Source organism: Marmota marmota, unplaced genomic scaffold, assembly GCF_001458135.2.
Source record: "Marmota marmota marmota unplaced genomic scaffold, marMar, whole genome shotgun sequence".
NCBI lineage: Eukaryota > Metazoa > Chordata > Mammalia > Rodentia > Sciuridae > Marmota > Marmota marmota.
In genome coordinates, this window is record NW_025999945.1 from 7169794 (window position 1) to 7187738 (window position 17945).

The 17945-nt window shown below is 36.3% G+C and overlaps 1 protein-coding gene across 1 annotated transcript; it reads right to left on the reverse strand.

Moving 5' to 3' along the window:
* Positions 1-300: 300 nt before the first annotated feature.
* Positions 301-3117, reverse strand: LOC107154472 (zinc finger protein 583). The gene has a single exon (XM_015500111.2). It carries the CDS (start codon positions 2930-2932, stop codon positions 1226-1228), a length of 1707 nt encoding a protein of 568 aa, XP_015355597.1. The 5' UTR covers positions 2933-3117; the 3' UTR covers positions 301-1225.
* Positions 3118-17945: the final 14828 nt, after the last annotated feature.

Sequence of the window (17945 nt, forward strand, 5' to 3'; positions counted from 1 at the left end):
GCACATTAAACCAATGTTTGTGGACCGCCAGTTGGAATATCCATCTATAGTTCTACTTTACCTTCTCCTTTAGTTTTGGAGTTTTAGAAATGTAACAGCTTCTTTAGTTTAAATGACATAAGTTTGAGACCATTCATCCACCTGGAATTAGGAAAGCAGGTCAAACTTTATTCTCTATCTTCACTGGTTACGGATGAAGTTTTATCTAGTTTTAAAAATTTGTTGTTTTGTTTATATGTAAATGAGGAACACATCTCAGTTCTTTTTAAAATCTTTTCTCTCTCTCTCTCTCTCTCTCTCTTTTTAATCTTTTCTCTTTTTGGAACTGGGAATCAAACCCAGGGCTTTGTGAATGAGAGGCAGATGCTTTGCTGCTGAACTAAATCCCAGCCCTCAGTTCTCTTTTGAAAAGTGATTTTGTATAAAATCTAGCTTCTGAGAACTCTTGAATTTCTAATGAAGTTGTCCTTGTTACTAGTGGTCATGTATCCACATCTCTGCATTCTGAAGTAAAGCCACGGTACCCTGCAGCAGAGACGCTAATGAGAATTGCAGTAGATCTCACCACCTACACTGCTGCTCCTAAGGAAAGGTCTCATAACCGCTCGGCCGACACTCTCGGTCGACTTTCTTAATGGTGAAGTCGAACAGCTCTTTGTATGCCATGGTCTTTAATTCTACATTAACATTTGAGTTATTATCATGCTAGGCACTCTGCTGAGCAATTTACATGCATTATTTAATTTTCTCATTAAGTTTTGAGGTAGTACCATTATTATTCCTATGAGACTTAAGTTTACAAAGGATGAACTGCTTCCTCAAAATTAGGGCTAGAAAATGGAAGAGTCAGGATTGGACACCAGATCTACTGGATGTTGGAATAAGTTCTTAATTCTGAATAAATATTCAGGAAAAGAGAGGGTTTGGGAAGGTAGTCTGGAATAAGGTATTGGCTGTGGGAGGGCAGGAGGCTTTTTAGGTTATTTTGAGAAATGTGATGAGAATGATGGAATGTCACTGAGGGATTTTAATGAGGCAGAAATGATGTGACCTACACCTCTTTTTAAAAAAAAATACAAGTTTGGCTGAAATGCTGATGATGGACAGAGGTAATGGTGCTCCTTGTTAAACCAACCAGAAGCCATTTCCATATGCAATAGATTAATACGTATTGGATAAGGGTGATATGATGGAAATGCATTAAATGGGTCAGCTTTTGTACATATTAGGAGATCAAACCTACAGGTCTTGTCAACTGATTAGATGTAGAGGGTGAGGAAGAGGAAAGGGTCAAGAATGTCTCCATAGTATGGATTTTCTCATGATGAGAAAGGTGTGCACGCTGCCTGAAAGATTTCCTGCAATCTTTACATTCATAGGGTCTCTCTCCAGTATGAATTCTCTGGTGTAGAGTAAGAGATCCACTATAGCTAAAGGCTTTCCCACAAATATTACATTCATAAGGCTTTTCTCCAGTATGAATTCTCTGATGCTGAGCAAGGCCTGCATTCTGGCTAAATGTTTTCCTACATTCCTTGCACATATAATGTTTTTCTCCAGTATGACTTCTCTGGTGTTGTGCAAGGGAGGAACTATTGCTAAAGGCCTTCCCACATTCCACACATTCATAGGGCTTCTCTCCAGTGTGAACCCTCTGGTGCTGATCCAGGTATGCAATCTGGCTAAAGGCTTTCCTGCATACTTTGCATTCATAGGGCTTCTCTCCAGTGTGAACCCTCTGGTGCTGAGCCAGGTGTGCATACTGGCTGAAGGCCTTCCTACATTCCTTACATTCATAGGGTCTCTCTCCTGTATGAATCCTCTGATGTACAATTAGGTATCCACGATGGCTAAAGGCCTTCCCACACACGTGACATACATAAGGTTTCTCTCCTGTGTGAATCCTCTGATGTTGAGCAAGAAATGAACCATTACTAAAGGCCTTTCCACACTCAATACATTCAAAAGGTCTCTCTCCAGTGTGAACCCTCTGGTGCTGAGTCAGGTGGGCGATCTGGCTGAAGGCCTTTTTACATTCCTGACACTGATAAGGCCTCTCTCCAGTGTGAACCCTCTGGTGCTGAGCCAAGTGTGCGTTCTGGCTGAAGGCCTTCCTACATTCTTTACATTCAAAAGGCTTCTCCCCAGTATGTATTCTTTTATGTTGAGCTAGGTTTGCACTCTGGCTGAAGGTTTTCCCACATTCCACACATGCATAGGGTTTCTCTCCAGTATGAATTCTCTGATGGAGAGTAAGTGATGAGCTCTGATTGAAGACCTTCTCACATTCGTTACATTTCAGAAGTTTCTTTTCTACATACACCTTCTTATGTTTCATTTCAACAGATTTTTTTCGATAACATCTCTTTTGTGGTTCACACTTATGCACTCTTTCTTTGGTGGGGAATCTCTGATGTATATCTAGTCTTGCATCCAGACTGAATGTTTCCCAAGATTTATTACACTCATTACTTTGATCTTCAGGGAGGATTTCTTTATTAGTGATGGTAAGTTGATCAGAATGTAACTCCTGACTTCCAAACTTGTTCTTAAACCAGCCCTCACTTACACAGTGTTTCCAACTGGGGCACACAAGGCTATGAGAGAGATGGCTTCTTCCCAATGTCACTGCTTTGGCGGATTCTTGATAAACATCTTGCTTTGATGAAAAGTCACTGTTTTTAAATAGATACTCCCAATCAGGGCATATTCCTCTTGTTCCTTCCTTCTTCACAATCCAGGGCTCTTTTCCTTGCTCCAATAATGAGATCACATCTGGCTTAGAAAAAGAAATCCCCAGTGATACCAGGCTCCTATAGTTCTCCAACATGACCTTCCTGTACAAAGTCCTCTGAGTGGGGTTCAGCCATTCCCACTCCTCTTGAGTGAAACTTACAGACACATCCCCAAATGTCACCAAATCCTTGGACATGGCTTTAAGACTTCTTAAGAGTTTATGAGTTCTTCTGTCCTCCTCCGTCAAATTCCTCTCTGGAAGAGGGGCAGGGTCCTGAGAAGATAGAGCGCCTCCTCGCTAGGGCGCGCGCCGGCGGGCCGGGGCTGAACCTCCGCCGACCGCCGCGCTCACAAAGGCGCCACGCGCTGGCGCAGGCGGCCGCGACCCACAGCCCCACTTTTCTATGCAATGTGCGACACTATGTATTGAGAAGGAAATAATCTTTGCTTAGAAAAAAATCTTTTGAAAAGGATTTCTTCCCCAATTTGGCCTCTAATAAGCACAGAAATACCAGGATTCTAATAAGGATTCTTAAAACTCAGGATTAAGAAAAATATAAGGAAAGAGATTTATTGAGCATGTTTCAAACAGAGAAAAGAGAGAATTAGGCAGAAACAATATTTGAGGAAACAGTGGTTAAATAATCTTCAAATTAGGTTAAATTAAATTTTTAGGTTCAGGAAGATCAGCAAAGCCCAATGGATACTAATACAAAGAAAATCACACGTAAGCTCCTCATAGTTAAAATGCAGAAAAAAATTAAAGATCTTGAGATCAGCTAGAGAAAAATACCTCCTTGGAAGCGGGGAATGTGAGTAAAGATGACTGCTGGCTTCTCACCGGAATCAATGGGAGACAGAAGACTGGGAACAATTATTAAATTATAAAAGAGTCAAAATTCATAAAACCCAGAATTCTATAACAAATTAAGAGTTACAAAGTGAAAGTATAGGTGAAATAAAGACAGCTTTAATAAATGCAAATAAAAAAATCAAAAAAAGAAAAAATGTATTGTTAGCTGAACTGTATGTACTAGAGGAAACACTAAAGGAAGTTCTGGGACTGAAGAAATAAGAAGAAAGGAAGACTCAGGTCCCCAGGAAAGAATCAAAACATTAGAAATGTTAAATATCTGAATAAGTATAAAATATTTTTTTCCTTTTCATTTTAAAAATATGATGGTTTAAAGTAAAAATTTGCTATCATGTGGTTTATACTGAAAATATATCAAACTATTGCATAAAAATGATAGGTAAATTAACATAAATATAAATACATATCTTATTTTTTCAGCAAGAACACAGTGTTGACTTAAAATGAGCTGTAAAAGGCCAAACATAAATATTGTAATTACCAACTACTAAAAATATGTAAAGATGTATTGTTAACAAGTCATCAGAGTAAGTAGATGTTTTAAAATGTCCAAAATCTTTAAAAAAATGCAGAAAAGAACAAACAGGGAGAAAACCCTAATAATAAAAATAAATTAAAAAATAGTAAAATTTTAGACTTAATAATTTTCAATTTACATTTATCAATAATTACATTATTTTTAACGAGTGCTTTAATGGTCAGAGGCACTCAAAATAGATTAAAAAGAGCAAAGTATATGCATTCTATGAGAGATATGTTATAAATCTAAAGGCAGATAACATTGAGTAACACTAAGTGTGTAAAAATGATGGGAATAGTATGCCATGTAAATAAATAGCATTAGGCGGTGAAGGATATCAAAAGGACATCAAAATGATGTGAACTGTACAAAGAGTCTTATCAGAGACAAAGATGATTACCAGTGGCAAAGGGTAATAATTGGACACTTCATAAGGAAAAATGGCGAATTCATTGGTAAGACATAACAAGCATAAACCCTCATGCATCTAACAACAGAGCTTCAAAAAGATATGAAAAAAAATTGGAAGAATGAAGGGAAAAATAAACAGTTCTATTATCATAGTTGGCTATTTTAACAATCCTCACCTCCGATTAGATGGAAAAAGAATAAAAATATAAGGCTGAAAAATATTATCAACCAACAGAACCTAATTTACATTTATAGTACAATGCACACAATAAATACAAAATAGATATTCTTTGCAAATGCACGTGGTAATTTCAACAAGATACACCATTTACTGGGCAGCATATTATACACTGTAGTGTGTAATATGATAATTAGAAAAAAATCTTCTATTATATTATATAGAAGATATTATAATGTGATTAAATTAGATACCAAAAGAATAAGTTATCTGGAAACCTAGTAATACCAAAGTATATTATTCTTATACAGTATTAAATAAGATGTAATATGAACAACCTATCTAGAAACCCCAGTGTTTTTCCTGGCTGCTAATTAAAATTACACGGGGAGGGCATTAGCTATCTCTGGATGTGTGACACATAACTCTAGAACACAGCACCTTAAATTCTGTTTTCTCAGAGAATTTCTGAGGGTCAGAAAGTGGGCATCAGCTTAACAGGATGCTTCTGAGGGTCTCTGAAGAGGTTGTAAGCAGGTTTAATAACAGAGGTGGAGTCATCGACTGGGCTAGAGACTCTGTTTGCAAGCTCACAAGGCTCTTGGCAAGAAGCCTCCAAGCTTGCCATATGGATCCCTTCCTGGGGCTGCTCTTGACATGGCAATTGGCTTCTCCAAAGCAAATAATCTGAGACAGAGAGAAGGCAATCATGACAGAAATTGCAGTGTCACTTATAATCTAGTCATATTGTCATGTCTGCATTATTTTATTGGTCACATAGAAAAGCTTGGACACAAAGTGTACATGTGGTGGGGGCGGGGGGGGGATACAAGTTTGCAAAGACCAGTAGATAGGGCTCACTGAATGTATTTTGGAGGCTGTCCATTACAAGGAACTTTAAAAAATGCTTCAGTCCTACTCAACCTTAAAGAGACTAAATATCTCTGTAGATTGAGCAGCCACATTTTTCCCCTTCCTAATCTCAAATTATTCTCAGTATGCAGGGTCTAGAAGTATTATCATAGAGGAAATCCATTCTAATAATCAAGGAGTATCTGTGCATCAAGATCTGAATGAACCAAGTTCAAAAGACAAAAGATGTGTCATACAAAGGACAGGGTTTCTAAATTAATTATTCTTTTAAATATTTATTTTTTAGTTGTAGTTGGACACAACACGTTTATTTCACTTGTTTTTATTTTTGTATGTGGTGATGAGGATTGAACCCAGGTTCTTGCAAATGCGAGGCAAGCGCTCTACCGCTGAGCCACAACTCCAGCCCTAAATTAATTAATTAAATAGAGATCTAATCTACAAGTCAGGAGTTTTAAAGCATATTCATAAAAATTTCCATAACAGCACTGAATATCTGCAGTTTTGTGGGTAGCTACCCCATTTAAAGCACTCCAGGTTTCCCCCATGAGTAGCCAAACGTGAAAACTGGTTTTTCTACAAAATGTTTATCACTGGGTCTCTCTTCCTACCTAATTTGTGGGTGGGGAAGCTCTCAGCTTCACTCAGGCTTTCTGAAAAGATGGCATCACTTGTCTGATCACCTTGGGAGGAGTTAAAGCTGGGGTTGGAAGAAGCGTCTTTTTACTTGTAGTGAGGGTCCCTGTATTGGGCATGTGTGTCCCACAGCAACTTTTCATGACAGTAAAACTCAAGGTACAAAATAGGAGTCGCATCTTTCTTTTCAGTCTTCTGCTCATCTTTGAAAATATTCTCCTTCCATCGAGATTTTGGAAGTGCAAATCAGACTGAAGTTATTTGCTTAGAGACCAATTGTAAGACCTCCTATATTTAAAAGTTCAGCCTCTATGTTAGGTATCTTAGTATTTTGAACAGTACTCTGTATTTGGAATGTGAACATGATTCTCAAGAATAAACTTTCAATTTTATGAACAGAAACAAGGAATTTTTAAAAATATTCTTTTATTTCAGATGAATCTAGAAAATGCACTAAAACAAGAGAAAAAGGGATTGGTGTTTTCCTCTGTCATGACTGTTTCTAGTCTTGTTTGTGACCTATGGCTGTAGACATAGAAAAGGATAATTACAGAAGTTGAGTTGCCACAGAAGACACTTACATTAGAAATAGCATGGTTCAGTATCAGAAGACCGAGGTTTGAAGCATGACTCTTCTGAAAACTCCCTGTGCAGAGGCACATTGAACCTTAACATCTCTGGAACTCAGAAGTGGGACACCCCCAATTCTAAGGCTTCTTTCCCCTTTAATACTCATAGACAGTGATTTCAAAGTGCTGTTCATTGTACAATCAGAGAAATGAAAAGTTGTGCTCCATTTGAGTACAATGCAACAAAATGCATTCTTCTGTCATGTATAACTAATTAGAACAAACAAATAAATAAACACGAAGAATAATGAACAGGGGAAAAGGTCATAATTAGCAATATCTCTATCATAAAAAAAAGTCCTTGAAGGTTTTGGGTAATTTACCAGTGTAAGGTTTAGCTTAAGGAGAGAAACATTCACAAATAAAAACAGAAAATCAGGGACCAGTGGGAAGCCCTTTTCTGGATATTCCCTGTGACCAAGATACTCTTCTAGGCAGCCATTTTGAAGTTGTAGGTGATGAATGAGCTACTTGGATTTTAAAAAACAAAGAAGTTTTAATAAGAATTATTGGAAAGCCACTGCTTTCTAGAAGCGAGCTAAAAATGTGACTCATATGAAAGTCAAGTGTCCTCTAAACACACCGAGGCTATAAAAATTTGAATTTATTTTTAAAGGATAAATTAAAAGAACAGGAGTGATTATTTGCATTATAAATAGATTTATAGTTCTTGTAAAACAGTTCTTGTTAGGAATGTGAATAGCCACTGATAAGTGATTTGACTTCTGAAAATCTTATATATAATTATTTTTATAATTTCAAATTAGGAATGAATTTTGAGACTATGTTTTTTTCTGAAAAGTGAAGTGTATCTGTATCTCTAAGGCATTTATGAATCAAGTGGTGGATTTGTTCTTTTCTTTAGGGCTTTGGAACTTCTGGAAAGCCCATACATAATGCCTGCTTAAGGGCCTTTGAGGTCAGAGGATTTGATTTGTTGTGGAAGAAATTTCAATTTCAGTGCTGCAATTCCGATGCTTCAATCAACCTTAATATATTAGTATTTACCAAGATGAATTGCTTGATTCCTTAGATGGAGATGTCAGGCATTGACTGTTGTTGAAAAAGAATCTGGGAGCCTGGGATATAGGACGTAAATTTCTATCAATTTTCAAGAGTTTTATAATGGTAGATTTTATTTTCTTGGTGAACAGATTTAAAAAGATAGTTTGACTGTCAGAATAAATTAAAAAGGTCCAGAAACTGGTTATAGCATAACTTCCCACCTTTACTGCTTCCTACAAGAATGGCTTCTGTTTTCTTAAGATGCTGTTTGGTAATTTACTCCCTAATCTCTGTTCTAGGGTGAACTACAGGCAGGTGAATTAGGATTTCAGGTGACAAAGGACAACAGAAAATTTTACCAATATAAAGACTCTGTTAAGGGCCATTAGAAAAATTGTAACTTATGTTGAACTGTGAGATGGACTCTAAGGAAGACTATTCCAGGCCATCCGTGGTGGTGCCCACCTATAATTCCAGCAGCTGAGGAGGCTGAGGCAGGAGGATCTCAAGTTCAAAGTCAGCTTCAGTCACTTAGTGAGACATTGTCTCAAAATGAAAAAAATAAAAATGGCTGAGGATGTGGCTTAGTGGTTAAGCACCCCTGGATTCAATGCCTGGAACCAAAAAATGAAAAAGCGGGGAAGACTGCTGCAGATTATATTGCTGACACTTTTAAGTAATGATTTCACTTCTGAATATTAGCTTTTCTGAAATAAGTTTCCTAAAGTTATGTATTTTCCTTCCTTCTGAAAAAGAACACAATTTAGTTTAATCTTTTTCTGGATGCCTCTGGGACATCAATGCACAGGAGAATGGCTTTTTCTGTGCAGTGATCCAATTGTTTCTGCTTTTATATTCTTTCTCTTTATCCTTCTTTCATTTCATGTGGATAGATCTCATTTATTCTATTAATTTGCCCATCTCCACATTTTATCCACTTTAAAAAACAAGCTCAGGAACTATCGTTGTAAAAGGGAAAGATGTGGAGCTGTACTTTTATAAAAAAAAACAACAAACAAAACTTACCTTTATTTATATGCTTACATCTAGAAGGAAATATACCCAAATGTAAGCAATAGCTATCTACGGATTATGAAAGTAATTTTAATTTTGTATTGTTTTAGTGTTTTCCCAAATTTTCTGCAATGTCTATGTGTTTGTCCTATAATAAAAACACAAATATTTTGATTTAATATTATAATCTACTTTATTAGTTTTGAATCTGAGCTCTGCCAGTAAAGGGTAGATGTTCTCTTGATTAAATTACTTCAAAATGACCTTGGTTAAAACAATTCTCTGGGCATCAATTCCTTCACTTGTAAAATATCGCCTCATAGAATGGAGAGGATTAAATTATATAAACTAAATGGAACACCTGGCATATACGGGGTGATTAAAAAATATTAGTCTCCTTTTTAGGAATTTTATGTTAATGGAGGAAAAAGACTAAAGAGACCAAAATGCCTAGATTTAATATAGAAATTGTGCAAATGACAACATTTTGGTGCTTAGAGTTGGTCTCTCTCAATGCTTTTGTTTCATACTGTGTTCCAGAAAGCTTGACTTATGAATTAGGTAGATACACTGTACCCAGTTAAGTTAAAGTATTTTAGAGCTAGGAGAGGACTTTAGAAATCATTGAGCCTAAAACATTTATTTTATGGTTGAAAATACCAGGAAAAAGATCTATTTCTTATAGTAACTTTGTTTCCAGCAAGTTCTCCAAGAGTGGATCATCATGGAGCTTTTAGCAGTCACTTTGGGATTATTAGCTATCACCTTAATAGGATTCTTGGACCCTTGGGCTTCAGGCTAGAGGCTGGAATAGAGATGAGATGACTAGGGAAGAGAAAAGCCAGAAGAGAAGGAGGAAGTGCTAGAGAAAGCTTATTTTCAGGCATCAATCCAGGAGCAAGTCCAGAACATAACATCTATCTTCAATGATGGCTAAAAATACATGCACAGAGAGAAAAGCTCTTCCATATCATTTTGTAAACTGGGGTTAAGCAAAGCAGTTATTTCCTTGCTGGCCTGTTGTGAGTTCCTTAATTCAGGACGATTTGCATGGTTGGTTTCTAGTCAGTGGTGAGTACATTGTAGCAGCAGAACTCTGCTCTGATTTGGAAAAGAGGTGGTGGCCAGAGAGGGGCAATGGTTTAGTGGGAACCTTTGGGCTGGGACCCTTGGGTTATTGGTGCTACAGGCAGGGGGAAACGTGTGATTTAGAAGAATTTCTTTGGTTCTTTAACATAAAGTTCCCTCTTGGTCCTGATTTGAGTGATAAATCTGACAGAAATATTTGTCTTTCTGAGACTAATATCAGACGTTTCCACCTTGGCCAGCCATTCCTCAAGTGCACTAAATTTGAGGAGGAGTGAGAAATTCCTCTTTCAGCTTACAAAGTGTTGACTTGTCCTTTGACAGCTCTAATTCTTGGGGAAACAGCTATTGCTGCTATCTCAAAGCAGCCACCTGTTTGGAGGGGAAAGAGTTTAATTAAATTTCCTTAATACTGATTTAACTTAAAAGACTTAAAAAAAACATGAATACAACAGTTGAGGCTGTGATCTACCTGTCTCACTCTTATGCACTCTAGACTACCTCCCTTCCAGACATTTTGTTAGGTTTCCATGGTTTGGATTTCAGCTTGACACTTTTCTCTAAAATTGTCTTAATAAGCGTCTAAAAATTATGAAGCAAGATACTGTTCCAAAGGCCCTGACATCAGAGGCTTAATGTAGACAGATTTTCTAGTGTAGAGAAAATGATACATGAAAATAGTCACTTAATTTAAAGACAAGCAGTTAATAGTGATGGTGCTTCAATTATTCACACATTTATTTAATACTTGAGGGTCTACTATAGTCAAGAATCATGCTAACAAGCATGGACAGAATGATGAGATACTTTCAACCTTGGCTTTCCCAGAACTTATCATCAAAACACAAAGAATATTATGGAAAATTCTTATTTTAGTTCAGAGTGCTGGATATTAATGATGGCTGCTCCTCTCCATAGTGTGTGTCCTTGGACTTGGTGCCACAGTTTCCCCATCTGTGAAACAAGGGGACTGGGTGTGTGACCTATCAGTCTTCCTCAAGGTTGGCTCAGTGCCCCTGTGCGGACAGCTCAGTTTTGGTCATAACAAGTTTAGTGTGGGACTTGAGAGTGGACATTTAGAAATGCTCACCTCAATTCGACTGAGTAATTCTGTACTTGTAGAATCTCATAAATATTTTGAAAGTTTTGAAGATTTTGTTATCTCATCTTTCTAATTCATTTTCAGTGTACTTTACAAAAGTACCAGTTCATAATGAACTCAAAAATAAAAACTGCTCTTTTATCACAAACAAGTGATCCTAAGAGAATTTTTATAAAGAAGGAATCCCAAAGCCAAGACATTCCTTACTGGAGAGTCAAAACATAAATCAGTAAATGGTAGTCCCCTTGTCTACAGTTCTGCTCTCTATGGTTGCAGTTACCAATGGTTAACCCCAGTTCAAAATACAACACAGAAATGTCCAGAAATAAAGAGTTCAGAATATTTAAATAACTTTTATTAAAGTAAATAATTTTAATTATTGTATTTTTATTAGTTATGCTAATCTCTTACTGTATACAATTTATGATAAATTAAACTTTATCATAAATAGCTAAAGGAAAAATCATAGTATACGTGGAGTTATATAGTAGAGGACCATGGGTAACCTCAGTTGTCTACAGGAACATAATCCCACAGACAAGGGATGCCATTGTCTGAAAGGTCGCTTAGTAAACAATGCAGGAGTTGCATTTCTCAGACACATGGGCCATGGAGATTTTCATTTTCCCCATAACATTTATCAACACCAACGCCCTATGATTGCTCCTCACTCTTGGTTTCTGACATCCTGGCCAGGCTGGTCACTTCTGTGCCTGCTCCTCTCACCTCTCCCAGGTTGTGCTTCTGTAGGCCAGCCCATCTTCCTCCACATGGACATCGTCCTTGTCCTCTCTCCTGGACACTGGCATCCTGCTCTGGTCACTGAGCTTCTCCATGGCCCACCACAGACCTCACTACTGGCTTAAGGAATTGTGGGAATTAAGAAAAGAGTGGGAGGAAAATTTACTTTGTTTCAGTAGAGATTTCCAGCTACAGTGTTCTTCCTTTTCTCCATAGACAATGGTTAGTTTTTCTTTAATCATAAATGCCCTAGATGAATGATGTCAATATATTTTCTAATTATTGAATGTCTACCTGTTAGTCACTGTGTCTATATTAGTTTGAATTCTCATCACAATCCTGTAAAATAGGTATTCTGCTTTATATATGGGGATAAAAGAGAGTTTTAAAATAAGTTTCTGAATTATTTTGAATAAAATAAAAGGACAAACTGAATTTAAATCTACTAGGATTTTTTTTTCATGGTCGCCATGCTATTTTTAAACTAGGTACACGCCTATGTAATTTCACAATCAAGAATCTCTTTAAGAATTGATAGTCCTCTTCAGATATACAATGTAATAAATACATCTACCTGAGAAAACAGAGCCTAAACATTTAGGTTTTATCTCTGGAATTTTGATTAGTCTTTATTATGTCTCAGAGTTATGTTTTTCCATTGCTGTAACTCAAGAGACTTTCTATAGCTATACATTAAAAATATACAGGCCATGTACTTGTATTTCCATGCAGTTATGTAGAAACATGGCCTATGCCTAAGAAAGGAAGGAAGACAAACAGCTTCCCCGAAGCTATTTCTCAGATCATAAAAAAATCTACCCACATCTTGCCTGCTGGGTTTAGTCAGTTAGTTAGTTAGTGGGAGGTCAAAGAGGCATATTTCTTTATTTCAGTTGGTGCAGCTCCTACAATGGCTGCATATTAAAACACAACCACTTAAAGAGGAAGGTAATTTTTGCTACAGGAAAGAAATACGTCTACAGATCAGATACTGGCCACTGGTCCTCTGCTTGCCCAGCAATGCTGATAGCCAATCAGAAGGCATTTGGGCCTCCCAGGGGAGGAAAAATAGAAGAAAAAATAAATTGGATTTTTTTCAGAGGCTTAATAAAGTTTGATTATTTTTTTTAGTTTTTCACTTTCTCAAAATGGGAGTTCCATCATTTTCCAAAATGTCATGAGCAATTGGCAGCTCTTATTTGATTTTTTTTTATTCCAGTGGCCACAAAGCAGAAAATCAAGCCATAAGATGCTTTCTTTAGATAAATTGACTTTTTGTTTGCTTTTAAATATTTTTAAGGCTGTAATTCTTAAGGATGATTCTCTCTGAGGAGTAGAATCCTGATGGCTTTAGGTTTTTACTCTATACTTTTGGTTTTTCAAATTTTCTACAGTGAATATTTACTATTATTTTAATCAGAAAAGATGCTTTGCATAAGACACACACACACACACACACACACACACACACACACACACACACACATACTTATTTCCTGACTAGAGTTCTTTAAAAGCAAAGTAAACCCCCTTCCTTTAAGCTTAGGGTATAGGTTATGAATACTGATAATATTTATTAAATCAACCCTGCCAATTTGGCTTCCTTTTAAAATTTCTCCTTCCAAATGTGAGTGGCATTGGCTTTGTGGTAACATGACCCTGATGACATCCCATGTGGGAGCAGCCTCACATTATGATGTTGTTCTTAAAACTGAACATGTAGATATCCTCACCTCAGAGGTGGAAGGTGCTGCTTCTTTCTGGTCCCCAGTTCCACTCTCCTACAGTGGCTCTGTTCCTTCATTTGAGATTTGGCTCTAACAGTGGGTTAGCACAAAAGACATTGGAGATGGGCCAACAGTAAGTGACTTGGATCAATTTAGAAAGCCAAGGTAGATGATTCAGTACTAATGATCTGCTCAAGGGCTAGGACTGGCCCATTCATCAGACCTCTCCAACTAGAACTTAGGCCAGGGTTGCCCAGAGTGATGTAGCACAGGTGTGAAGGACCACATGGCCCCTTTCCAGCATGTCTGTGGGGGGACTGGCATTTGTCTATGTGCCATGTAGCTACATGCCCTTTAGATTAAGGCAGCTGGCTTCTCTTTTCAAAGGATAGTTTCTACCACTTCCGAGTGACCGTGAAAAGTACCATCTATGTCTCCATCAAAGTGGAGGCCTTGGTTATGGGCCTTCTTTCCATTCACCCTTGTCTATGTATAGCAGGGAAATAATACTTGATCCTGCTTTTATTGCTAGGTGTCTGGGAAATCTAGGAGACACAACTAATAATATCTGTTCCCAACCAAATAAGAAGCCAAATCAATAGTAAAAATGTATTTGAATGCTACCTGACAATAGGAAAAGGACTTTAAGGGATTTTAATAGAAGCAGTGACTAAATCTATATGTGAACCATTCCATGAAAATATATTTGAAGCAGGCAACAGCACATATGCCCCCAAAGGATTGCTGTATTTAGAATCCACATGTCACTTTTCAAGATGGAAAGGCACTTGCTTCTTTCTCCTGTGTGTGTGCACACTGTCTGGATCATACCTATCCTGTTAACTTATTGTACTTATGTTTTGTTGTATCATATTTGTCATTTTAAATTATAAACACACACACATGTATGTATGTATATATATAGTGGCTGAAACTTTACATTTATTTATTTATTTATTTATTTATTTATTTATTTATTTATAATTGCTGAGAATTGAACCCAGTGCCACACAAATGCTAGGCAAGTGCTCTACCACTAAGCCACAACTCTAGCCTTTCTTTCTTTCTTCTTCTTCTTCTTCTTCTTCTTCTTTTTTTTGGTATAGTCTTTTCTTCTAGACTATCAGTTCCTTGAAGTTTGGAAGGCTTAATCTTTGTTTAATTAAGTGTATTGTCCAGAAGGAAATAGTTGCTCCTATGAGTTCAGTGGTAATAAAATATTAGTTAACATCTATTGGGATCTTGTAGTTCCAGTTAGTATAACATGGAGAGTGTCTTCTATTCTATATTAGATGTCAGTGCTGCACAAATTGTACCAACAAAGATACTAGGGTTTGGGATGGTTGCGTGTAATGATACATAGCAAGGCAGATAGCCCACACACAGGTGTGCAGACATGAGTGCCTGCTCTTATAAGTATTCTATGACATCTTGAACTTACATGAAAGAAAAAGAAAACTCTTTGTTTATAATTTTTTGGGGGAAGGGTGTCCTTTTTGCAATAATAGAATATTTTAACCATCCCAAATTCCTTAGGGACATTTTAGTTATGAGGTCATATAAGTGAGTTGGATGGGAGGGCATCAAACAATCTTGAAGTTGAATCCTTGCCTGACATTCCAAAGCTATAAATTTACCTTCTGAATCTCAGCTTATTCAGCTTGCAAGGGGAGAATAAGAAATGTTTTGTAATATTATTAAGACATGAGAATCAATGTATGACTCTACACAGTTCAATAAATACAGCTTTTACTTTTTTTTAAAGAGTTTGTATATAATGAAAAAACTTTCATATTTTAATTTTTTCTGGAAGTGAAAACATTTCTAAAATGAATCCCATATGTTTTTGTTTTCCTGAATAGACAGTGGTGTAGAGATAATACATATTTTTCTTGACGGACTCAGAATCAATATTTCCGGGAGCTCCAAGGCCATGATGCCTTCAGGCCCTAATTATTTGTATATTTTGTCCCAATACTAAATAACTTCAAATTGCTTTATTTTTAAACCCATGTGTTTACTTTTCCCCACTTTTAAAAAATGTAACTCTTATTTTCAATCTATTAGCTAATTAATTTATTTTGCAGGATGCTTGCCGAAGAGAATCTATTTATTCTTTTTAGATTTGTTAAATATTTTATACAGGGTAATGATTTTTAGAATTATATGTCAAATATGAGATGATAAACCTGAAGCTTTCCTAATGAACAAAATAAATGTTTAAATAAATGAACATTGTGAGTGTCCATTTGGACTTCCAGAAGCCTTCCTTCCTCCACCCCTTAATTTCCCAAGTTCTGTACATTCTCAACACTTGCCTTTGTCAAATATGTGACAGACCGTCCGTCTCCTTCCTCTCAAAGTTAGTACCCATCGTGTCAGTCATTTGTATGTCCTGTGCAGTCATTCCACCTTTCATATTTCCCTCTTCTAGACCGTTACCTTCTCTATTTTTATATTTAAAAATCGAAATATAGCAATTCAAATGATCATTCTGGCAACAATATTTTTTTTTCTTGCTTTCTTATCAGCTGTCAAAACAGTTGAGTGTTAAACAATTGGTCAGTTGCCAAAAGCAGCATTAGGAATGGGAGAAGGAGAAATGATTAGAGTAGCTCTGTGAGTTATTCACTCTGAGGAATCATCTTGGGACAGAAAACCATTGCATTCATCATAGTGTTTATTAAAAACAATACATGGATCTCAATTTCTGTTTTTCTCCCAAGAGTCAGGGGAAAATTAACACACCATTGCATTTATCAGAGAGATAAGAAGCCAGCTTTATCACATAATAATATGAGAAAAGATTCAACAGTCTGAATTTCAATAGTCCAGAATTTACAATAACTGGAAGTGTTTATTTAGAGGCTTTTTCATGCAGCCAGGGACCAAAGCAGTACCAAAGAAGCAATCACAGTGTACCACCAGGTCTAGAGTTTCTAGTCTGACCTTGAGGTTGGTAAATAATTTATGCTTCATTGACCTTTACCAGCCTTAAGATTGCAGTGAGGCTACCAACCAATTAGTTAAAACTGTCTTCTTTTCTGTGTCTGAGCTTGCAGCATGGTCCATAGTAAATCAACAGCTTAACATTTCACATTCATGAAGTCAAATAAAAATGGCAAAGAAGTATTTTTTATTCATTATTTTACATGCTTATTTTTGATAGTGTGAGTGTTTCTATTACACATATAACCTATGAGTCTATGCATTTGTATTTAAATCATGTAAAAAATAATCTGATAATGGATAAAATTTCTTCCCAGATCATCTGCCCCCAGCTCTCTTTTTGAAGAGAATATCTATTAGTAATTTCTTGTGTCTGCATCTGGAAATATTCTCTATCCCACAAGCATAAATATGTATATAAGAATGTGCGTATATTGTATACTTTTAATAATCTTAATTACACAAACATTAACTAGTTCTTTTTTTAAAGTTGTTGATAGACCTTTATTTGTTTATTTATAGATTTATATGTGGTGCTGAAAAACGAACCCAATGCATCACACATGCCAGGCAAGTGCGCTACCGCTGAGCCCCAACCCCAGCGCTACACTAGTTCTTTAGGGGTGCTGGTGTCATAGGGTGAGTTAGGAAGTACTGTCCATTTTCCAGAAAAGTCTGGGCAAGGTTATGTTATTTCTTCTATTTAGTAGCATCTACCAGTAGTAGTTATTTGTGCAGGGTGTGTTCTTCATGAGGAGGTTTTATTTTGTAAGAGATTCAAGTCCTTTAATAGATACAGGATAATTCTAATATTTTGCTTCCTTCTGTTTTCATTTTATCTACATTTTCAAATTAGCATAAAAGGTCTAATGTTCCTCTTACTAGCTTGGCAATGTTTTCATGAGCTGTTGAAATATTCTATTTATCATTCCTGAACTGGCTATTTATGTCTTCTGTCTTTGTTCTTGGTCAAACTTGCCAGGAATTTGTCAATCTTATTAGTCTAATTTTTAAAGATACAATTTTAGCTTTATTCATTTTCCATTTTATAATTTTTATGCATTTTCTAATTCCTACCCTTAACCTTTATTATTTACTTTTGTTTACTCTCTCTGGGTTTAATTTATTATTTTTCTAAATTCTTGAGATGATTTTACAAATGGCTGTTTTTCAGCCATCCTTAGAGTCTATGACATGTATTTAAGGTTAAAACTGTCCCTCTATACATGACCTTAGTTGTATTACACACATTTTGGTAGCTGGCATTTTCATTATTATAAATTCAAACACTTTTTGGACAATGTAAGTTCTTTCTTGACCAAAGGTTATTAAAAGATGTATTGAATCAACCATTTTGGAATTTTCCAACTGTCTCTTGTTATTTACTGTAGGCTTAATTTTACCGTATTCAGAGATTATTTTACCAACTTCTGTGTGGATCCGTATTATTTGACTTCTTTGAAA